General features: G+C 43.1%; 1 protein-coding gene across 2 annotated transcripts in view; it reads right to left on the bottom strand.

The window, feature by feature from the left end:
* Positions 1–25,880, bottom strand: part of marchf8 (membrane-associated ring finger (C3HC4) 8) — a 149,726-nt gene that overhangs the window by 52,146 nt on the left and 71,700 nt on the right. Inside the window, exon 1 of one of the 2 annotated variants that reach the window (XM_079511750.1) lies at positions 7,886–8,059. The exons of the other annotated variant lie outside the window; for it this stretch is intronic. Within the exon in view, the coding sequence (XP_079367876.1) occupies positions 7,886–7,915 (30 nt within the window). The 5' untranslated portion in view covers positions 7,916–8,059. Of the gene's footprint in view, positions 1–7,885; positions 8,060–25,880 lie in introns of those variants that run through there. 2 annotated transcript variants of the gene reach the window in all.

Here is a 25,880-nt window from a genome sequence, read left to right on the forward strand (position 1 = left end):
TACAAGCTTTGACTACTAATTTGGGAGAAAAAGAGGACAAAAACAAATAAAATAAAACTTAAATAACTGCCTATACTCTATGTAAAATCTAAATCCCCCAAAAGGAAGAAGCCGCGCTGTCCCCCCATGCAGACTGCCAGGGCCTTAAGGCTGTGGCACTACAACTACAGTGCTTCATGGCCAGACGGTAACCAACAGATTAAACAGTGCATGTTCGCTGTGGTTGAGGTCTTTGATAATCCCAGCATGCAGGCAGCTCTGTGCTGACACATCATCTGGTGTATAATATGCAGTATGTCACTGTTATCACACCATCCTCCTCCACCCATGGTTCCTCTGCTATAGCTCCCCATCACTGGCAGTGTTGCCACATTCTGAGAGAGAGAGAAATAAGCAACCAGGTCTTGGAAAACAAGCCCGCAAAAATAAGCGATCTATTATCATATAGGCCACATGACCACATTTACATCTATATAAAGTTATAGGACACCAGGAAGACTAGAGGCTCATTCATGTGTCTCTAATGGGGATCCTTCACATAAACATAAACATGTACTGTATAAATCGGCTATTTGAAAATAGCAGATCTATAAACTCACAATCTCGATGCGTTGTGAGCTTGTAGCCATTTTCAAAAAAATGATTTTGGATGAAACTAACACAACACGGGTACGGAGATCCCTGACATTAAAATATTTGAGAACCACTGGTTCAAATAATAGTAATAAAAATTAAAAAAATAAATGGCAGCAAACCCAAATAAGTAACTACACTTTAGAAACAAGCCCCAAAAAACCACAACGTGCAACTACCAATATGTACAAGCAACTTTACAGAAAAACAAGCCCATATTCGCTTATAATAAGTGAACAAGGCAACACTGCATCCTGTCCCATCCCGTTCAACAGCTGGCAAATAGAAACCATATCCATAATTGATATGAAACTAGATATCATCTGGGATTTGTGATGATCATGAATAATGGTTTCATGACGTACTGTAAGTGTTGTTTATATTCCTGGTCTTGGTCACTTATTTTATATTATGGGTGTGTTCGGATATAGTGCACTGAGCGCACTGTGCAATACAAACGAATATGTGAGTGCGGTCCCGGTGCGCCTATATCCAAACGCAAATTATGGAAAATTGTCACTAAAAGTTTGAAAATATCAGAAATAGCTGATGTATATAATCTCAAAATGTGTTGCTATTTTTGCTTTCGGGGGGAGGGGGTGTTATCATCACAATATGAACGATATCAAAACATCATCGATATTGAGGGATTCAGGGTAAGAAATGTCCGATATTGGATCTTGTCCTCGAGCGCCCGGGTTTCATCCTCTCCCCATGTCCTCTCCTGGCTTGCACCCCCCCTCCCCCAACAGGTTTTAAGCTCTGTCACAACATGTGACTGGACTAATCCCCCCCCACCCCCTTACCAGCACCACACCACCTTTACGTCTGTTCACCCCCCCCCCCCGGGCAGGCAGCCAGCGTGTGGATTTGACACAAAGCTCAGAGGTTTCAGTGCCATCGGTAGGAAGGATGATGCGATATGCCGCTAAGCTACAAAAATATATAATCGCTGCCTTGCTCCGTTTGTGCTGCTATTACAGTATAGCCTTTGATCAGGACTGTCACACATTCATACATTTTTATGTATCTGTGGCATGTCTTTGGTGGCTTCACCCCAGTGTTTGGACTTCCGTATTTTAAGGCCCATAAATGTACTATAAATGTACAAATATATTTATGAACTGAGGGTGCGGGATACCAAAGCCACGGATGTTGCTGTGGGGCGCTAACCTGAGATTGTTCAGACTCACAACTATAGCGCTGTCACCATTACACATTACAACTTGCACAGTTAATTAAGTACACGATATATTTGTCACACAAATAATTGCGATTAACAATTTAATTGTGTTGTGTTTTTGGCGTTGGAAATTGGAACAGTATGAATAGAAATTACATTTCTGTTAGGCTTCGTAATGAAGAAGTGCACAGGGCTGATGAATTACTGGCATTTTTATAAATGTTCCCAGGTTTGATTCCTGGGCCTCCGGTAATGTGCCAAGGTGTCCCTGAGCAAGTAATCCAACCCCTAACTTAACTTGTACCCATTCTGGACAGGAAGTCGGGAACCCCTTTTGGTGTTTTAAGCATTATGTTATACCTATTGAAAAATAGCAGATCTACAAGCTCATAGCGAGCATGTAGATCTGCTATTTTTGAAAAATCGTGAAAATGTGGCGCAAATCTTTGAATATATATTCTTTCAGAAGCCAATGTTTTTAACTCAAATCTTTGCTTCTGGGGGGGGGGGGGGGGTCCCTGGAACTACATATATTCAGATGGGGGTCGGCGGCCAATTACATATATTTTTGGGGGTCCTTGACATGAAAATGTTTGAGAACGACTGACATAGAAACATGGGTTTTTTCAGAAAACCGTTAGGATTTAGAAGACTTTTGTAGAATGGAGCTCAGGTCTATATGGGTTCACTTGTAAGTACTTCAGTAAATGTACTCAGTTACTTTACACCACTGATTGTTAGATTGATGAACAGCCGATAATGATGACAGTCTGTCCTTATGATGAACTGTACCCAATTTTCAATCAATCAATCAATCAATCAAGCAAGCAATCAAGCAATCAGCCAAGTACAGTTCATGAAAACTACATCCGACTGGGATCCTATATGTCTAACACACAAAATGTTTTGTGTGTTAGAAATGAAAAATGAAATGAAAAAACTAAGCAACTACTGCCAAAGTTGGTATTGTGACTTTATATATCGTCAGATACTTGCACGAGAGGGGGAGACGGGTGGAGTTAGCTGCTTCAATATTTTTGTTTAACCAACCCACAGACCTACTGTAAAGGGTGATCAATAGCATTGATTTATGACAAAATGAATGTTTGAAGGTGAAGCTGAAAAAAACCTTTCGTGTCGTGTCGATTCATTCAGTGTTTGCTGTGGAATCTATATCAAAGGGGTAAACAAAACAAAAATCACACCCGTGTGAAGTGAGGGGCGCTAATATATTAAAGTCTAACTCATGTTGCTATGATTAAGTGATGTAATGGTGATGTAAAACAAACGGTGACAAAACAAACATTAAATTCTCTTTATTGTTAATGGCATTTAATGTTTGATGACGTAAATTGTCCCTTCATTGTCAATGGCGTTATTAAAACAAACATTGAACTAAAAACAAACATTAAACCTGTATATAGGAGGGGCTAGCACCCCTCAAAAACAAATCACACGTGTGTGAAGTGAGGGGCGATCTTATCATCGTACTCACCTTCGTCTTCAATGTTTGTGTTTACACAAACACTGAAAATTGTCCATAGAGGGTATGCGCATGCTTAAAGTGAATGGTACATCGAGTGGCAAATCGAGTGGCAAAGCAACAGGCAAAGTGAGTTTAACATTGTTTAATGTTGTTTAATGCAATCAGATTGGACTTTTCTGAGTGGATGTCTGGGCTGTCAAGGCCAGAAAGTAGTTTTTTGCCACTCAGTAGGCGTTCCTGCATAACTTCCTGGTTTGATGATGATGTCACGCGCATACCCTCTATTCATTGTCAATGGCATTTAATGTTTGTGTTTAGGACAAAGTTTGTGTTAGCACATACACCAAAAGCTGGACAAAAATAATACAAAACGTTGTTAGGTTAGGATATTGACCAAGATTACAATATTGTGCATCTAGTTTTGGAATAAAGAGGCATTGCTTTTCCCAAATTCTATGTATGTAAGAATGCACACAATTTCAGCTTGTTTTTATGCAGATAATATCAACATATATATCGGTCATCGGATGACAGCAATGTTGCTATGGGATATGAGCCAGAAATGTCCCATGGGTGCACCATCCCATTCCTACACTGTATACATTCAATTATTAAAGGTTATGTCCTGTATGCACAGTGTCTGCACCCCCCACTCAGCCCCTGAACAAAGGACACAGATGAGCAGCAGAAAAAAACTAGGTCAATCTGCCGTGCCGTAGAGGTGGCAGATTGCACAGCAATAACAAAAACATACATATAGATATATATAGATATATATATGTCTGGATGCAATGTTGTACAACACGCACACATACGGTACGCAAATGGACAGTAGGGTTCAGCATCACCAAAAGATACAGTTTGATTGCAAAGCTATAAAAACATACAACCATATATATATATATATATATGCTCAGTTATATCGCTGGTGTCAGGTATGTACCTTAGTTGTAACTCTAGTTTTCTTGTAAATTAATACTCTACTACATCGTTATTCGGTGAAGCAGTTATTCTTGCAAAACTTAACACATTGCATTGTGCACTGTGATCCTCTGTGACATTTTTGAAATATTGATCTAATAAACTAAACTAGTAAACTATTAGCAGGCGCGCGTGCACACACACACACACACACACACACACACACACACACACACACACACACACACACACACACACACACACACACACACACACACACACACACACACACACACACACACACACACACACACACACACACACACACACACACACACACACACACACACACACACACACACACACACACACACACAGTTTAACTCTGAGTTTAACTTGCAACGTGCACGTATGCATCAACGTGCAGGACAGGTGCAGTACCTGCATGCATGCATGAGTCTATTTTTGTCTCCACCAGGCCGAAGGCATGGGGAGAGAGTATGTTTTGCACTCCGTCTGTGTGTGTGTGTGTCCTTCCGTCCGTCCGTTATCAGCTAATCTCCGGCACCGTTGGCCCGATCCATGCCAAACTGTGCACACACACTCCCTGGATGCCAACGACAAACCTCTGCCCAAAATATTCCTCAACGGCCTGTTATAGCGCCACCAGGAGGCCGATTTAGGCAAAACACATTTCTGTAGATAACTCGTACACATTTTATCCATACATCACTCAGTTCAATTCGGTATACACTATCTCCATAGTCATGTGATCAACACAGATCTGCACAATTTCCCATCTTCCATCCTGATTGGCTAAGATTGGCTTCCAAAGCTCACATTCGAACAAAATGCCACAAATCACAAACACAGTGTCCATGAAATTATACACGCACATTTCCAGGAATCAGCCTCACGGTGGCGCTATAACAGGCCCATTCCTGTTTTTACCTATAACTGCATCGACAACTTATGTATGCGCACTCCCTAGAGGCCATGGAAAAACATTTTCCCTGCATCCCTCCACATCTGCCGGTTATAGCGCCACCATGAGGCCGATATCTGCAAAACACATTGTTTATGTTAGTTGCACAGATTTCATCCAAATCTCACGCAAATCGGTACACATGATCTCTGTAGTCATGTGATCAAGACGAGCCTGTTGGATTTCTCAGATTCTACACTGATTAGCTAAGATTGCCTTCCAAAGTTTTCAGGAGTAGCCTGCTCATCCAGAATTCTATCCTCAGAGATGCTATGAGTGATCTGACTCTGCATTTCCTCAACAAAATTAAAGAAAATTGTTGCAAGAAACAAACAAACAAAAAAACATGTTTATATTACTCCTAAACATTTTGCCAAACATCACACACACTCCTATCCACCTGGTGGCGCACGCACGCACGCACGCACGCACGCACGCGCACACGCGCGCACACACGCACACACGCACACACGCACACACGCACACACACACACACACACACACACACACACACACACACAGTATGTATGTACCGGTATGTGTGTACGCATACAGACAAACATGCAAACAAACACCTCATGCGCGTATACAGTGGTGTATAAGTCTACCGAAATACACTACATACTGTACATAGCATGCCGTTTTGGGGGGAAAATCAATCACAGCCGTGTGAACTGAGCGGTGCAACTATACTTGTATTTTGATAGTTACTGTACTGTACTGTAGTGTAGTCTGTACCGTACCGTACGGTGTTCTGTACTGTGCACTGTACTGTACTCAGTACTGTACTCAGTACTGTACTCAGTACTGTACTCCTGAACTGTACTATTGTAATAGTACAGTAATAGTAATTGTAATCTCTCCACCCATCGACTCCTCTAATATACGGCAACCTTCCCCGTGTTTCTTCACTAGTCTGATCCAAAAGAACACAGGAACTGGGGATGGCAATGAAGGACCGGGAAGTCTGGCGTGGCATTGTTGTGAAATCCATGATCTCGACCGCGGTCGAAAAATGATGATGGTGATTGTTAATAGTTATAGTGCACAGTGTGAATGAAGCTCAACAGTGCCACTTGAAGGTATGGGTCACCCAGCGGTATTGCAGCTGTTCTCAGACAGACAGACAGACAGACAGACAGACAGACAGACAGACAGACAGACAGATGCTGCCAGTCTTTGGAACGGAATGCACCGCTCAAAAAAAGCACAAAAAAAGCACATACTGTCTGCTAATCATTTCATCCACTGACCACGCACGAACGCATAGCTTGTACGTGCGCAGGTCGCGCAGGGAATAATTATGGTATACCGCCTGAAAAAAACCTAGACTACAGCACTGCATGTATGCAAAAAGATACGTATGCATACAAAGACATATAGACATGCACACACGCACGCACGCACGCCCACGCGAGCGAAACAAGCACAATGCATGCGTGAAAACAAACAATCAAACACATGCACACGGCGCGACATGCATGCTTGTCAACAGCACGTGCACACAACAACACATGAAGGCCATGCACGGACGCAGACACATTTGTGCCGAGTGTTGTCTGTCATTGCAGCAGCAGCAGCAGTGAAGCGCTTCACCCATCGCCACGGCGACACAAGGCCTCCACATACCAACCACTCTGAGGAAACAATAACACCCCCACCCCCCCTCTGTTATTGTTCTCTCTCTACCTCCCTACCTCTTTCTCCCCTCTCCCCCCCCTCTCTCTCTCTCTCTCTCTCTCCATCACATACACACATAGAGCATGTATCATGCTACATGGCTATATAAAGGCATATAGAAAGGAGTGGAACACTGCACTGCACAGACCATCAGACTATTAGGTGTTCGTTGCAATGATTGAAAGTATTCTTTAAAACATATGGGTGGTGATTTTCGGACGGGTCCAGATGACAACCGTTTCAATATCTCGACCAAAAAGAAGAAAAGAGAAAGAACCATTACTGCAGCAAAAGTGATCAACAAACTGTACCATGAAAACTGGTCTTGCGAATATAGCAGATCTACAAGCTCTACAACGGCTCGCAGTGCCAGTCGTTGTGAGCTTAGATCTGCTTGTCAGGGTGTTGGGGTCCCCAGTTAAAATGTGATTATTTGGGGGGGTCCCCGGTTCAAATATGATTATTTTGGGGGTGGTCCCCAGTTCAAACGTGATTATTTTTGGGGGTGGTCCCCAGTTCAAATGTGATTATTTTTGGGGGTGGTCCCCAGTTCAAATGTGATTATTTTTGGGGGTGGTCCCCAGTTCAAATGTGATTCTTTTTGGGGGTGGTCCCCAGTTCAAATGTGATTATTTTTGGGGGTGGTCCCCAGTTCAAATGTGATTATTTTTGGGGGTGGTCCCCAGTTCAAATGTGATTATTTTTGGGGGTGGGTCACGGCCTGAACAGATTGAGAGAAGCACTGCTTTAAAAAGACCTGACCAGGGGCTGAACAGAGCGAGGTACAACAGGAGATGTCCGTCTGCATCAACCATACACATACAACTAAGAACACACATCAGTCATCCTTGTTACTAACCATCAATAACATGGTTATTAGCGACACTTTGATAAACTATACCGCAGCAGCCAGAGAGCCAATACAAACAGAATGACACGATTAAACCGTCAGGGACACAAAACGAAACGAAGAGGAGTTGCTGTGGGTCTACTGTACCTGCAGCTTCATCTTCCAACACGAATTCATGGCTGGACCCCTGAACACACACACACACACACACACACACACACACACACACACACGCTCACACACACCCCTCACACAACAATAGTTCCTGTTGGGGTGGAGTGGGCCAGTGGGGGGGGGGGGGGGTTCACATGCCCCCCTTTCTTCCTGTAAATCCACGAGGGGTGGTCGGGTCGAGCGGAGGCGAGGAGGGGAGCAAAGAGCCGGCGAAACACGGCGACAATGGCAGCCGTCTGTTGGTATCCAGGGCGACCGAGCTCCACAGACAAAGACGGACGGATGCAGAGAGAGAGAGAGAGAGATGGAGGAGGGAGGGCGATCGAGACACATGCCCTACATTTCTCTCTCTCTCACACACACACACACACACACACTGACTGACAGACACACACACACACAGAGCTCTGAGGGGCTGCTTGCTACATGTCCGGACTTGCTCTCCCTCTTTACACACACACACAAACACACGCGCACACACAAAGCCAATCCTGTGTTGTAATCCCATTGGCCGAGCAGCTACCACTACTTCCTCCAGCTGATCTTGACGGGTAGCGGGGGGGAGGGGCAAGCGGTCGCATGTTGAATAATTCATGAGGGGGAGGCGGTTTGTCCTTTAAAAATAGACTCTCCCCTCGCTTTGCCTGCTTTACCCAGCTTAACCTGAAAACACCTCATCTGAACTAAACCTGACTTACTGAACCAAACCTGACTTACTGAACCAAACCTGACTTACTGAACTAAACCTTGACGTACTGAACTAAACCTGACTTACTGAACTAAACCTGACTTACTGAACTAAGCCTGACTTACTGAACTAAGCCTGACTTACTGAACTAAACCTGACTTACTGAACTAAGCCTGAATAACTGAACTAAACCTGACTTACTGAACTAAACCTGACTTACTGAACTAAGCCTGACTTACTGAACTAACCCTGACTTACTGAACTAAACCTGACTTACTGAACTAAACCTGAATAACTGAACTAAACCTGACTTACTGAACTAAACCTGACTTACTGAACCAAACCTGACTTACTGAACTAACACTGACTTACTGAACTAAACCTGACTTAATGAACTAAACCTGACTTAAACCTCGCTCACTGTCCCAACCGTCTACCACACACACACACGAGCACCAGTGATCTACAGTAAGTGAGCAGGAGAGGTTGTGAGGTCAGTCATAATGGAGGTCGTTCCTTCCTGTTCCAACCCCCAGCAGGCAATGAGACATGGAGCAGTGATGAGACACACGCAGCAGGGTAATTTATCGCACGCACGCACGCACGCACGCACGCACGCACACACACCCAGTCGCACGCACGCACGCACACAGAGAGAGAGAGGGGGGGGGAATCAAGGACAAACCTAGAAGGCAGGCACTGTGTCTCACACACACACACACACACAGCGTATGTAAATGTAACCACTGCAGTGCTCCTACAGTTATGAGTAATGTCGTAAACAAACAGTGTTGACATGTCATCGTTGTTGATATTGCCTGTGATGGAGGAAGGTGTCCTATAGTGCGTGCACGAACTATAGGACACCTTCCTCGCACACCTTCCTCGCACTATAGGACACCTTCCTCGCGCGCGTGCGTGCGTGCGTGCGTGCGTGCGTGCGTGCGTGCGTGCGTGCGTGCGATGTGGGAGTCACCGAGAGAAGATGGAGATGAAGCTCCACAGAGTTAAACAGTCATCACAGAGTTAAACAGTCATCACACCGTCTAGTAATGTATTATATATCCACAGAATTACAGCCATTCTTTACTTCAGTAAAAGTATCAATACTGCAATGTAGAAATACTCTGTTACAAGTAAAAGTCCAGAATTCAAACTGTACTTGAGTCTAAGTACAAAAGCATTGGCATCAAAATGGACTCAAAGTACCAAAGTAAAAGTACAGTATAGTCAATATGCAGAATCATGTCCAATTTAAAAGTTTTCAAATGTCTAAAAATCTTTTGAAAATAGCAGATCTACAAGCTGCTAAGATTAGCTAAGGAATCACAGCCATGCATAGCATCTATGTAAAAATCTGACGTAGCTTTTTCTACAGCTGATGTGAATTTATTCACATCTGCCTAAAACCATGCAAGCCAGTGAGAGGGATCTCCCGATATTTTAGCCAAGACCCAGGACTTGGTTTTTTATAACCCTGGCTGCAACACCCGGATATATTTCTAAAAAGATTTCAACCTTACTACTACTTTGTACTACTAGGACTTATCAGAGGAAATTATGTAAAAAAAAGAAAAAAGTTAAAATAATAATAATAAATTAATCATTTACATTTGGGGGATATCTTTCACAATAATAAATAAAACTAGACACTCTAATGATCACAAAAAATATATATTATAGGCATTTTAATTACTTTTATCAGGGTTAAAGCCGGTCAAAGGTCATAGGTTAATTTTCATTTAAGAAGATTTTGAAGTTGTGTGAATTTCTGCCTCTGTGGGGGGTATATGCAAATATAATGACCAATGGCATTGCAAGACTAAAGAATGAACATCAATGATGATGTTTAGGTGAAAAAAAGAACAGAAAAGAAAATATTAATTAAGTAATTAATTAAATAAAAATGTTACCAAAAAGCATCGCTGGGGCTTACAGGGTGGAGCATAGATGACATCTCAGAGGAGAACCAAGGACTAGATCTAGCTTGTATTCTTTGCTTTTTGAAAGGGGCATGCACATTTACTATTAACCCATTTAGGACTGAGACCAGATTCTACTAAATGTCTTGAAAATCATGACAGTTTTCTGAAAAACCTATGTTTCTGTCAGTGGTTTTCATACTACAGAATTTCATGTCAAGGACCTACAAATTATATGTAATTGGCCACGGACCCCCATCTAAAAATATGTACTATTTCCAGGAACCACCCCAGAAGCAAAGATTTGAGTTAAAAACGTTCTTACAATTTACAATTCAGGCATTTAGCATTTGCTCTTAATCCAGAGCGATTTACATTAAGCAAGAACAAAAAGCATGGCAATACATCTCATGCATAAAAAGTAGTTATCATGAAAAATGCATAAGCTAAGAACGTAACAGTGGAAATTGTGGAATATCTATATAATGAAACTATACATATAAAGTATACATATATACTATACATATATACTATAAAGTGCTGTGACTACATACAATGCAATTCTAGTTCTGTCTAGGTATAAGTCTGTCAAATGCTATCTAAGTCTACAAAAGTGCTATCTCAGGGGGTAGGGTAGTCTTGCTTCTGTAGAGTCTGAACTGTGGTCTGCGTTTGTTCTCAATGGGAAGGCAAAAGAATCTCTCATAGCAAGTGAAAAAAGCCAAGGAATATATAACGATGCGTTTTGAGAAGGGATTTAAAAAAAACAGGCACTTCAGCGGCCAGCCAAAAGCACATCAAAGAATTGCCACGAAGAGCAGAGTTGAAACTCAACATAGACCTGAGGACGCATCTGTGTCGCCTCAGATGTTAACGACTTTAACCTCTATTTGAAACTTAATTAGCTGTTGAAAAATAGAAGATCTACAAGATCATAGCACGGCGCCATTCTGGAGGTCCTTGACATGAAAAGGTTTGAGCACCAGTGAACCGCTGAAACATTTTTTCAGAAAACTGTCAGGACAAGACATTTTGTAGAATCTGTTCTTAAGTCTTAAAAACCGGACCTAACAGCATCAAAGCAACCACCCGCCCAGACCGTTTACAGTTTCCATAGCAACGCCTCTCGCCAAGTCAGCCTAACCCTCTCGCCGTCTACAACTCAACTTACTATAGATAAGAGCCTCGAGTGGAAAACGCTACATTTGATCACTGACTTTATCTTGTTTGTTTGTTTTTCCTCTTTCTTCCAGCGTATAACAATCTTTCTCACAGCGTAGAACAGTCCCAGATTGTTTTGAGAGGCAGAAAGACAGTGGTGGGTCCTCCTGGGTTTAACGGTAACCCATTACAAGCAGGAATATCTGTGTCAATGAATGTATGTATATGTATATGTATATGTATATGTATATGTATATGTATATGTATATGTATATGTATATACATTCTTTCTCCCCTCCCATTTTGACCTGGGAACGATTCTACAAATGTCTTCTAAATCCTGACAGTTTTCTGAAAAACCCTATGTTTCTATGTCAGTCGTTCTCAAACATTTTCATGTCAAGGACCCCCAAGATTATTTGTAATTGGCCGCTGACCACCATCTGCAAATATGTTGTTCCAGGGACCCGCCAGAAAAGCAAAGATTTGAGTTAAAAATGTTTGCTCTGAAAGTATATTCAAAGATTTGCGCCACATTGTCACAGGTTTTTCAAAAATAGCAGACCTACAAGCTCGTAGCGCAGCACTCGGTGCCGCGCTACGAGCTTGTAGATCTGCTATTTTTCAATAGCTAAAGTATAACATAATGTTTAAAACACCAAAAGGGTTCCCGCCCCAAAATGGATTCATTTATATCGTTTTAATCGTTGATTAGTGACCTCTAAGGTACAGCTTGTAAGGACCAGGCGTTCGTGGAATGAGCAGCACAGCTAAATGTGTGGGTATAGCGCCTCAAAAAAAAAGTTGCCAAAAGTTGCCAAATGGTTGGTATTGTTTTGAGTTGCTTAGCGAACTGGATGATTGCACTCTCTCACAGTAACTGTGAGGACGGCCTAAAGGGCAGTGGTTCCCAAACCATTCAGCTCCAGACGGTTACCCGGGACACAAACTAGTTTGTTTAAACTAACTTTTGTTTTTTGAATCTTTTGAAACATTTTAAACGAGAAAACGAGAAAAGGGGACATATTTACTGGATACCCACAAAAATGTGTCCCGCGACACACAAATGGACCCCGACCCACTGTTTGGGAAACAGTGGCCTATAGGGGTCACTGTTGAGTTGTTCTACATTGTGTCAGAAATCTGAGTACTTCTGCCAACGCTGTGATGTATACAGTAGCACCTTTCATGTGCAGTAAAACAGCTTACACATTAACCCCTCGTGCAGGACTTTGCCTCGGACAGATTTGAAACATTATCCACAGCACAGTAAGCTGAATGAAGCCGTTCCACACGGCTCTGTAGTGTACACACTACCGTAATTTCCTCACTATAAAGCGCACCTGAATATAAGCCGCACCAGCTAAATTTAGGGAAAAAAACAAATGTGTACATATACAAGCCGCACTGGACTATAAGCCGCATAGAGGCCATAGCCGGCCATAGAGATAGATTTAGAAGGTCCCCTAGTCACCGTTAGCTGTAAAAATCCATAGATTAGCCGCACCGTTGTATAGGCCGCAGGGTTCAAAGCATGGGAAAAAAGTAGCGGCTTATAGTCCGGAAATTACGGTACACAGAAACACACTGAGCAAGAATGGAGTCACATGGCGTTTATAATAATGGCTGCAAGTTCCACCTCCAGTCCTGGAACCCTCTCTAGCCCCCCCGCCCCCCCTCTAAGTTCCCAAAGTGGGGTTCGGGGACCCCCGGGGGTCCTTGAGGGAGTTCCAGGGGGTCCCCCAGCTAAATGATAGTTTGAACCAAATGGGGTTATGGGTCTGTAACTCTGAGAGTGTACAAATGGAACCAAATGGACCCTAACAGGTCCGTTTGTACACTCTCAGAGTTAAATTAACATTGATATAAAATTGGGGGTCCCATTAAATGGGGGTCCGTAGACTAATGCATGTAAAACTGAGGGTAAAACTGAGAATCACTGCTAGAGCCATAAAAATGTTCTCTTATGGGGATTGCTGGCCTATACCTTTTCAAATGGGGGTCCGCGGGCTAATTAGTGTCAATTTGGGGGTCCTTGACATGAAAAAGTTTGGGAACCACTGGTGTAGGCCTCTAAAGCAGGGGTCTAATGTAAAAAAAAAAAGGAAAAAAAGGAAAAAAATCACACTTGTGTGAAGTGAGGGGTGCCAGGTAATGTTTGTTAAAGTGATCTAAACAAACTTTTAAAGTCCATAGACTTGGCTGCCATAATTCCGAATGCCAGACTATAACGGAGTTAGCGCCCTTCAAAGAATGTAATAACTCTGAGCACCCCCTAGGGTCCCGGACACACTGTTGAAGACACTTTAGGTCTATAGGCATTTCTGAGAAGAGGTTTGTCAAACTGCACTGTTTTGAAATGCAGCATGCTGAGTGCATGCATGATGCATGCACTGGAAGATATGGCCTTTACCATGTGAGTGACCCCATGACCTTTCCTCTAGCACCACCCACAGGCCAGAACGCCAACTGCCACAAGATACAGGCATGACAAAACCTTCATGAAATATCACCAGGCAAATGATGGCTTGACAGATGACTCTGCTGTGTAGGCCACAATTATGATTTGAAATTTGTTATTTTTCATGTCATGATTATGAATGATTATTTTTGTCCTTGCTTTTAATGCGAATGTGTAAACACTAGTGATGTACACAAAGAAGGGGTAGGACCCGATACATTTTTAACTAAACTTGGCGTGCCAACCATTCCAGTGTGATCCCAAATCTTGCGTCAAGGACCCCAAAAATGTATGGAATTGGCCAATAGCTAAAGTAAGACATAATGCTTAAAACCAAAATGGGTTCCCGTCCCGAATGGCTAAATTGGCTATTTTCAAATAGCTGTGAACACACACTCGTCTGTTCTTCGTCTGCACACATAAATCATAGTCTAGGTGTGTATTTGGTAAACAATTCACGATGCTATTTGTTTGTTTTGCCACGATCACCCCCCCCCCCCCCCCCCCCCATTGGAATTAAAATAAGCTGTCGCTCATGCTGTTAATGAGATGTGTGATTAGGCTAATTATGGTTGTACTTTACACAATCAAGAGTTGTTTAGACAGAGACAATTTGTAATTGATTGTTTTGTGGCCTCTATAATTGCGTTAATTTACTGATTTCTACGCCTCTTATCTCGCTATGGTTCATACCAGCCCACGTTGCGTGCGTGCGTGCCTGCGGTGTGTGTGTGCGTGCGTGCGTGCATGCGTGCGTGCGTGCTAAGCAAGGACATCATCAGAAGCACTGAACAAAATATACTTACAGTAATGGATTCTCTATGCAGAGAGTGCTTTACTCAAAGTGCTTTACAGTGGTCAGAGACACAGAGAACAAATATGAATTCCTTTCAAAGCAAACTGGGGTAGAAAGTAGAGGAAGGAAGGAAGGAAGGAAGAAAGAAAGAAAGAAAGAAAGAAAGAAAGAAAGAAAGAAAGAAAGAAAGAAAGAAAGAAAGAAAGAAAGAAAGAAAGAAAGAAAGAAAGAAAGAAAGAAAGAAAGAAAGAAAGAAAGAAGAGAGAGACAGAGAGACAGAGACAGAGACAGAGAGACAGACAGAGATAGATCCATGTGGTGTCAGATATCCAACTGGGCCATGAAATTGAACTGTAATAATAATGGAAGTGTCGTGCAGGGAGTCAGTCCTCTCTCCTCATACACTCAGCTGCATCCATGCATACTGATTACAAGTAAGACGCGTAGTAAAAGCGGGAAGCAAACGAAGCTGTTGTGGCAGTCTGACACACACACACACACACACACACAGAGACTTCTGTATCGTTCCAATTTCAGTTGCCCTCTGGTGGCGGGCGGGTGGTGTTACAGCGTGACACACAGACAGACACACAGACAGACAGGCCAGCTTCTATAGTTCGCAATCACTTCGTTCGCAATCACTTCGTTCGCAATCACTTCGTTCGCAATCACTTTGTTCGCAACTACTGTACCACACATTACAGCCTGTCTGTCTGCCACACTGTCTGTCTGTCTGTCTGTCTGTCTGTCTGTCTGTCTGTCTGCCTGCCTGCCTGCCTGCCTGCCTGCCTGTCTGTCTGTCTGCATATTTCAATCAGATTTCAAATCATGTCACTCAAGCACGAAGACCTACCGTATCGTATAAGTCCCTGTATTCCATACCTGTTACACCGGTCTAGTGATGGTGCATGGCACACACACACACACACACACGCACACGCACACATGCAAATGGCAGCAGCCATTTAATTAGTAGAATTTGACAGAGACAGAACGACACAGATTGATCCATGTGGTGTTAGATATCCAACTGGGCCATGAAATTGAACTGTAATAATAATGGAAGTGTCGTGCAGGGAGTCAGTCCTCTCTCCTCATACACTCAGCTGCATCCATGCATACTGATTACTACTGTACCACACATTACAGACTGTCTGTCTGCCATACTGATTACTACTGTACCACACATTACAGCCTGTCTGTCTGCCATACTGATTACTGTACCACACATTACAGCCTGTCTGTCTGCCATACTGATTACTGTACCACACATTACAGCCTGTCTGTCTGCCATACTGATTACTGTACCACACATTACAGCCTGTCTGTCTGCCATACTGATTACTGTACCACACATTACAGCCTGTCTGTCTGCCACACTGATTACTGTACCACACATTGCAGCCTGTCTGTCTGCCACACTGATTACTGTACCACACATTATAGTCTGCCTGCCTGCCTGCATATTTCAATCAGATTTCAAATCATGTCACTCAAGCACGAAGACCTACCGTATCGTATAAGTCCCTGTATTCCATACCTGTTACACCGGTCTAGTGATGGTGCGTGGTGCGCACGCACGCATGAACGAACACGCACACGCACACATTGATTCAAGTGGCGTGGTTCACCATCCTTGTTGAAATGAACAAACAGGGATTTAATACAATATACAATATTTAAGGGACCAAGAAGTCAGGAAGTCTATATATAGACCGCTATCAACCGCTATCAACCGCTAATCAATGTCTAATCTAAGAATACACGTCTAATCTAAAAAAGACGTCGCATTTTTAGACGGCCCATGAATATTAGACGTCTATTAGACCAAAAAATGCTCAGTGGGAGCACTAGTTGGCTGTCCAATTCATTTGAGTTACTCTTATGTTTTTGCTACAAGACGAGACAAGACGAGAGGTTTAAGTCAAGCACTTTGATGTCAAAGTGCTTGACTTATGATGACGTTTGAATATTGTCATGGACAAAATGAGAATCGTGTGAAAATCGTGAACTCAATTATTGTGGAGGAAAACAATCGAGATTCGCATTTGAGCCAAAATCGTGCAGCAATAATGCTGATCACTTCTTTACGCCATGTGGACACATTAACTAACTCAAGGGTGGGCAACTTTGACGATGGCGAGGGCCAATATATTTCCACAGTAACACTCACTCCAGAGGGGCCACATTGCATATTACTGTCGTAGCAAAAAATAGCCGATCTGAAAGCTCAAAACGCGTCGTGCTGTGACGCGTTTTGAGCTTGTAGATCAGCTATTTTTTGCTATATTTGAATTGAAAACCTGAATAATTTTTTGCTATTTTTGAATTGGAATCCTGAAAAGTAACCTTTTTATTGAATTTCAAATGCATTTAGTTATAGTTATACCGGTAGTTAACTTTATGAACTGTTAACATAACTACATTGGACACAAAAAGACAATAACATTTTAATACTATAGTCATTAAGTACTAGTCATTTAATACTAGTCATGAAGTAATTAAAGCACGTTTGGAATTGTAACAGCTCAAATCAATACTATATATCAGTATTCTGATATTAACATGCGGGCCGCATTAAGTGAAGGTGGGGGCCGCATGTGGCCCCCGGGCCGCCAGTTGCCCACCCCTGAACTGAGTGATGATCATGTCATGATGACATTTAGCGTGTTACTGATTGCCTACATACTGTACATGCAGCACATGTATGACGCATGTGGATTTGATCATGTGTCAACCAACGACTGACTGAGCACGCTGTGTACACAGCATGTGCTCATTCATTATGCAACCCATTTCACCAGCAGAGGATCAGTCACATCACAGAACAACTAGTCAATCACTGTCCCAGTGAAGAAAACTACATGACAACACTCCATGTATTATTCTATTAAACTACATGACAACACTCCATGTATTATTCTATTAAACTACATGACGCGTTACAACACTCCATGTATTATTCTATTAAACTACATGACGCGTTGCAACACTCCATGTATTATTCTATTAAACTACATGACGCGTTACAACACTCCATGTATTATTCTATTAAACTACATGACGCGTTACAACACTCCATGTATTATTCTATTAAACTACATGACGCGTTACAACACTCCATGTATTATTCTATTAAACTACATGACGCGTTGCAACACTCCATGTATTATTCTATTAAACTACATGACGCATTGCAACACTCCATGTATTATTCTATTAAACTACATGACGCATTGCAACACTCCATGTATTATTCTATTAAACTACATGACGCATTGCAACACTCCATGTATTATTCTATTAAACTACATGACGCGTTGCAACACTCCATGTATTATTCTATTAAACTACATGACGCGTTGCAACACTCCATGTATTATTCTATTAAACTACATGACAACACTCCATGTATTATTCTATTAAACTACATGACACGTTACAACACTCCATGTATTATTCTATTAAACTACATGACGCGTTACAACACTCCATGTATTATTCTATTAAACTACATGACGCGTTACAACACTCCATGTATTATTCTATTAAACTACATGACGCGTTACAACACTCCATGTATTATTCTATTAAACTACATGACGCGTTACAACACTCCATGTATTATTCTATTAAACTACATGTCTCGTTACAACACTCCATGTATTATTCTATTAAACTACATGACGCGTTACAACACCATGTATTATTCTATTAAACTACATGACGCGTTACAACACTCCATGTATTATTCTATTAAACTACATGTCTCGTTACAACACTCCATGTATTATTCTATTAAACTACATGACGCGTTACAACACTCCATGTATTATTCTATTAAACTACATGACGCGTTACAACACCATGTATTATTCTATTAAACTACATGACGCGTTACAACACTCCATGTATTATTCTATTAAACTACATGTCTCGTTACAACACTCCATGTATTATTCTATTAAACTACATGACGCGTTACAACACTCCATGTATTATTCTATTAAACTACATGACGCGTTACAACACTCCATGTATTATTCTTATTCTTCACTGGAATTTTGATTTGCTAAAACGGTTTGAGACGGTCGTGGTTCTTCCACCCGTAAGTCTGAAAACCCACCTCTTCAGACTCCATCATGGCCCGTAGCACTAGCCCCGGCGACCTTATAGGCGTGTGCAAAGGCTCGACTTATGTAACTTAGATAGCATTTTATGTATACTTAGATAGCATTTTATGTAGATATAGCACTATATAGTATATATGCATAGTTATTATATAGATATTCCACTATTACATGCTTAGCTTTACGTATGATTCATGATAACTATTTTTCTATGTATATGATGTATTGTCATGCTATTTGTTCTTGCTTAATGTAAATCGCTCTGGATTAAGAGCTGGAACCCACCCACAGGACCCCTGGGGGTCCCCGGACCCCACTCTGAGAAGCACCACCAGTCTAGATTATAGAAGACATGATCAAACATGCGGCGCCGACTTATCCGCCGTCTTAACGAACCGAACCGTCCACCTGGCCGTGCTGCAGCCTGGCAGGAAGTGACATCATCAGTGAGTGCCTGCTGGCCGAGCAGATGGTGCCCCGCCGCTGACTCCCGACAGACGGAGAGAGAGAGAGAGAGAGAGAGAGAGAGAGAGAGAGAGAGAGAGAGGGGTGTGTTTGGCGAGGTACAGCTCGTCACACACGCACACACGTACACACAGACACACACACAGACACCCGCTTTAGTAATCTTCCAGCCCAGTCGGCCTTCTCTTTCATCCTCAGTAGAGTAGGCCAGGCGTGGCTCCCTGCCTGCAGGGACCATGACTTCCCATGTGGCTTCAGTCTGTGACTGACCCCCCCCCTCCCTCCCCTCACTGCCTGTATGACAGACAGAGAGACAGGCATGCAGACAGACACTAGACAGTCAGACAGACAGAAACCAGCTGACTTTACTAGGCTGGGATGGCTCAAGGTAGACCAGTGGTTCCCAAACTGGGGGTCGGTACCCCCATAGGGGCGTCCCCGAATGATTAGCTTAATGTAATGTGCAACATTGTTTTCTCACTCAACAGTAAACAGACCGACATACAGTATAAGTGCATACAGGCCAGGGTATCTATGCTGCACATTTCTAATATTACAATTATTTTATACCAAATTGTCCAAATGAGCTAATAACACGTACTGTAAGAAAGAGGCAAACATTGTGAAAATAGCCGATCTACAAGCTCACGGCGAGGTGTTCAGGGTGGGGGGCGCTCCCTCCAGACTCACCACCTACAGAAACAAAGTAACTCCTTTGTAGCCATGCCCGAGATCCCGAGATTAATTTAATAATGCACAGGTAGGGATGAGATCCATGCAGAGATTTGATAAATTAGCCTTAATCCAGTAAAAAATCCCCGCGTGCACGCACGCACGCACACCGTCTTTAGTGACATCATGGCTCATAATGACATGAAGTACCATGATCGGAGCCTAATAAAACATTAATTCGAGCTCCCGCTAAACAAAACAATGATTGCATCGCTAGTAGGCCTCTGTGTGCATGGGCCTCAGTATAGAACAGGGCACTCACTTTCGGTTTCAACCATAACAAGAGCTCTTCTTCTCTGCTGCTCGTGTTGCACATTTAGCTGGCACTCGGCACCTACCGTCCCCTATGGCATGGTGTCAAAACAGTTACGCTACCGGCATTTACCTGTCAAACGACCACACAGAGTGAGAACCGCCCACGGGCACAACACCAGACCAGAGGGAGCTCCACTGATCTCGTCCAAATTCTACTGTTCTGCCACCTAAATTCGGAACACGCTACCACCGCTCATCAAACTATCCTCTTTCAGAACCACTCTAAAAGAACACATTTCCACCAATTAGACCTAGATAGATCTTCTAGCTTGTCACCAGAGAATAGAATGCCATCAGAACATTGAGGGTATACTAGGTGAGGCCTCCGTGTGGAGTGGAGTGGAGTCGCGGGGTTGGAATAGGTCAGATATATAGTGTGGACTCCTCATGCATAGAAGGAAGTATGAGGTCAGTCCGTTGCTCTCCCCAGGTTGGCAGAGGGAGTGTAGAGCCCAGGGGGGATGCACACGCAGAGTAGACACACCGACGGACCGACATGCGGAAACAAGCGGTCGAACATGCGCTGCTCCCATGCTTGCGGTTAGGTTAGGGTTTGAGGTAGTATAGGTTGTCGTTCTAATGAGTCATTAGACTGTCGGACCAATAGTATGTCTAACCAATTTAGGCCTGACATCGAAATTTAAGAAATGTCTTCTAAATCCTAAACTCAATATTCCGACCCCGATCTGAAAATATGTTATTCAAGGAACCCCTCAGAAGCAAAGATATGAGTTAAAAACGTTCGCTCTGAAAGAATATATATTCAAAGATTTGCGCCACATTTTCATGATTTAAAAAAATAAATAAATACAAGCTTGTAGATCTGCTATTTTTCAATAGCTAAAGTATAACATAATGCTTAAAACACCAAAAGGGGTTCCCGCCCAAAATGGGCTAAACTAAAGTCTGTACCCGCCCAAGATTGTCCCGAATATAAGACGACTCTGATTATAAGACTACCCCCATTTTTCAAGAGTCATTTGTGGAAAAAGAACATTGAATGTCAAATAGTCTAGTCCCCGATTATAATACGACCCCGCTTTTTTGTGGAAAAAACATAGTTTTATATTCAGGCCGATAATTGACACTGGGTGAAAAAAATGTTACAAAATCGTGGGATGAAAATGGTTAAAAAAATATAGGGGTATGATATAGGCCAGACCGTGTAGTAGGAGGGCTTCAAAAAACAAACAATAGAAATTTGACTAGCAGCCAATGAGGGGAGTTGCACTAGCCTGGATCCAGCCCAAAGACCCCGCCCACTCTCTGAGTGGACTGCATCTCTTGGTCTGGTGTTGCGCTGTGAACCTATAATTTCTTCGGTACAAAAATGTATTATCCAATGAGAATCGGTGGTGGGGGGGTGGGTCTAACGAACAACCAATCAGCGCCGAGTCCCGTTTTCAGTGTCATCACGCAGCGCAACACACAGAGGGTTGAGGGAAATTCTAATCCCCTCCCCCTTGAAATCGCTCAGACAGGAGACAATGTCAGACTGAAGCTTCAATAAAGCTACAGTCTGATAATCAGGCTAGAGTTGCACAGGGATCATGTGATCCCACTTTGACTAGCAGCCAATGAGGGGAGTTGCACAGGGGTCATGTGATCCCACTTTGACTAGCAGCCAATGAGGGGAGTTGCACAGGGGTGATGTGATCCCACTTTGACTAGCAGCCAATGAGGGGAGTTGCACAGGGGTGATGTGATCCCACTTTGACTAGCAGCCAATGAGGGGAGTTGCACAGGGGTGATGTGATCCCACTTTGACTAGCAGCCAATGAGGGGAGTTGCACAGGGGTGATGTGATCCCACTTTGACTAGCAGCCAATGAGGGGAGTTGCACAGGGGTGATGTGATCCCACTTTGACTAGCAGCCAATGAGGGGAGTTGCACAGGGGTGATGTGATCCCACTTTGACTAGCAGCCAATGAGGGGAGTTGCACAGGGGTGATCTGGCCGCGGCATTTTGGACTAACTGTAAAGTGATAACTTAGCAACAGAGAGAGAGAGAGAGAGAGAGAGAGACACAGACAGACAGACACACAGACACACACACACACACACACACACACACACACACACACACACACACACACACACACACACACACACACACTTTAACAACCTGAAGGAGTGGCTGCTAGAATCGCACGCCCACGTTTCCTTGACTTTGCGCAGATCAAAAAGGAAATGCTCCGTTTTAATTAGGACTGCATGATAACAATGTATTGTTTCAGCGTCGGCATGGCAACGCAGAACACGATGTGCAACAGATGACACACGAGGGGGAAAGCATGAAGACAACCTGGGGCCAGGCAGTCGGTCACATTGGACTGAAGAGACTGCTTACACCTCCTTGAAAGAAATGAAGAAGGCTGAGGAAGAGAACATCTGTTACAGTTCATATTAGGGTTATCCGGATCCGATCACGTGATAAATAATAATGATTTAATCCATTAAGACCTGAAACCAATTCTACAAATACTTTCTAAATCAGCTAGTTCTTAAAGGTTTTCTTCGTGACAAGGACCCCCTGGGGGTCCCTGGACCTCACCTGGAGAACCACTGGCCTAGATCTATAGGCCACCGAGGATGTTCACTTTTCTAAAAGCGGAAATACAAAAAAAGAATCTTCCTGAATACCACACAGACAGCCTCTCCTTCTCCCCACCTGCGCGCGCACACACACGCACAGGCGTGCACGCACACACACCACACACACAGGGTGGGTGATAGATGGAGGGTAAAGCCATGATAAATCACGTGCGTCTGCCTCCGCAGTCAGCCAGCCTGCCACGCCCACCCACACCCCGCTGAGATAGAAAAGCAGTCACGCAGTCACGCACGCGCGCGCACACACACACACACACACACACACACACACACACACACACACACACACACACACACACACACACACACACACACCACCCCCCCCCCCCCCCCCCCCCCCACCCACCCCTGCTGAGATAGAAGCAGCGTCTGAGGGAGAAATCATTCCTCAGTCTGAGACAGTTTATAGTATTATTATGCTCCTCCAGTGTGGATGCAATCTACCTCCTGATGCTGCACCGTGCATCACGGTCCAGGGTATATTTTTTAACATACTTTATTTATTTTATTTATTTAACACAACAGTATACAAGACATCAAATGACAGAAAAGTAAGCTTAACACTACATACTGTACAAGGGACACACACACACGCGCGCACACACACACACACACACACACACACACACACACACACACAAAACTAAACAAAAACAAGGGGACGTATGGGTGGGGTCGATGACCATCAGAGAGCAGGGATAGTTATCAGTCCAATAGTGAAAGATGCACGGTTGCACCATAGCAGGCAGAGATACTGAACATATACTCAACTATTGTCAAGTACTGCATCCACAGTTATTGACAAATGACGAATTTATTCTAGCTTAACATTGGAGAGCACGTCTTGGCTGGGGATGTACTTGTTCACTCCCACCGGGGTGGCAGTAGCTCAGGGGTAGTAGAGTGGCCGGTAGACTGCAGATTCAGTGTCAAAGTGTCCTTATTGAGCAAGAGACTCTGAACCCCTAATCGCTCCCGATGTGCAGGTTGGTGCCTTGCATTGGTTTCCGCCGCCATCGGTGTATGAATGTGTGTGTGTGAATGGATGAATGTAATGCACAATCTGTGTAAAGCGCTTTGGATTTTTTTAAGGGCTATATGAATGCACCATTTACTACATCAAGCCGGCTGTCACTCGCTACAGAAACAGGAGCTAGGCTCCTCTGCCAGCTAGCTATTCATTCCATAGTTCCTATAATGTGTCCATATGGGACAGGCTCCATAATGAAATCCACAAAGATAGGAGGGGGGTCTCCAAGCTGTTCCCACCGCTCTAGAGCAGGGGTTTTCAACCAGTGGTCCGGGGACCACCAGTGGTCCTTGAGTGGTGTTCCAGGTGGTCCTCAGCTACAAGATGGAGAGTTGGTAACCAAATGGACCCTTATAGATCTGTAACTCTTGAGTGTAAAATGAAACCAATTTATTGTTAAACATCTGCATTACTATTTATAAGAAGTCTACACAATTAGAGAATGCAGAATAATTGTTATTTATCAATGCCTGTTATCTCTCCTAATGGTACCTCAATACAACCTGGAATAAAAATCTTATCCAAAGACAACAAAATATTCTTATAGTGTTTCATTTGGTCTGAGAGGTTAAATGTCATCAAATGTGACTAAATTTGACTGAGGGACTGCCATTGGATTATTTTTAATTTTCGTTTTATCATGTCATGTGAAAGCAGGGAATCATAGCTTCAAATTGACATTTGTTCAGTTTGACCCACCAGTTTTGGAGATATGGCTTATAGAGTAATGTCTTGCAGAAAACAGTGAGTTGAGAAAACAGGCTTGAAAGGTTCACTTCTGTGGTCTCTAACATTACACCTAGCTACATGTTTAAGCATTTATTTTCATTTACATTCATTATACATATTTACATGTTGATTTCAGCTCTGACACTTATTTCAGACATGCTCTAGTACGTGAAGAGTCTGCCTGTGCTATTAACGCATTTAAAAAATGAGTGAAAGGCTGGAGTTTGCGCGATGGAAGTCTCTCAGTCAAATCTGGTCACAAATGATGGTCCCGTGGCTCAAATACAGAATAAACTAGAAAAAGTGCCCCTCGGGGCACAGGTCTCCACCAGGGCAGGTCAGGTTGTGGCCTCCTGGTGGCGCTATAATAGGCCAATGTGAAAAGGGTGCCATTTCTTCATACGCCTTTGATGGCAATTGGATGATTTGAGGCATTTTGTTCCAAAAATGTGTTTTGCAAAAATCAACCTGTTGGTGGCGCTATAACAGGCCAATGTGAAAAGGGTGGGATATATTCCTCAGCCTAGTAAGAAAATGTTTGAAAGATTTCACGTAAATTGCATGCTGCGTTCATGATTTGAGGCTTTTGTTCAAAACGGGGCAATCTTGCAAACTGTGAAAGCCAATTATAGCCAATTAGGATGGAATATGAAATATCGGACAGATCCGACTTGAGCACATGACCATAGAGATACTGTGTAACGATTTGTGAGATTTTTGGACAGAATCTGGAGGAGTAATATCAAAAAATGTGTTTTACAAAAGTCGGCCTCCTGGTGGCGCTATAAAAGGCAGATGCGGAAAATGCAGGTCAAAGGTTTGTCCTTAGCCTCTAGGGAGTGTGCATGCAACGTTTCACGCAGATCGGTGCAGTTTTAGGTAAAAAATGTGAAAAGCTGCCTCATGGTGGCACTATAACAGGCCGT

This window comes from Electrona antarctica (assembly GCF_951216825.1).
Source record: "Electrona antarctica genome assembly, chromosome: 10".
Lineage (NCBI taxonomy): Eukaryota > Metazoa > Chordata > Actinopteri > Myctophiformes > Myctophidae > Electrona > Electrona antarctica.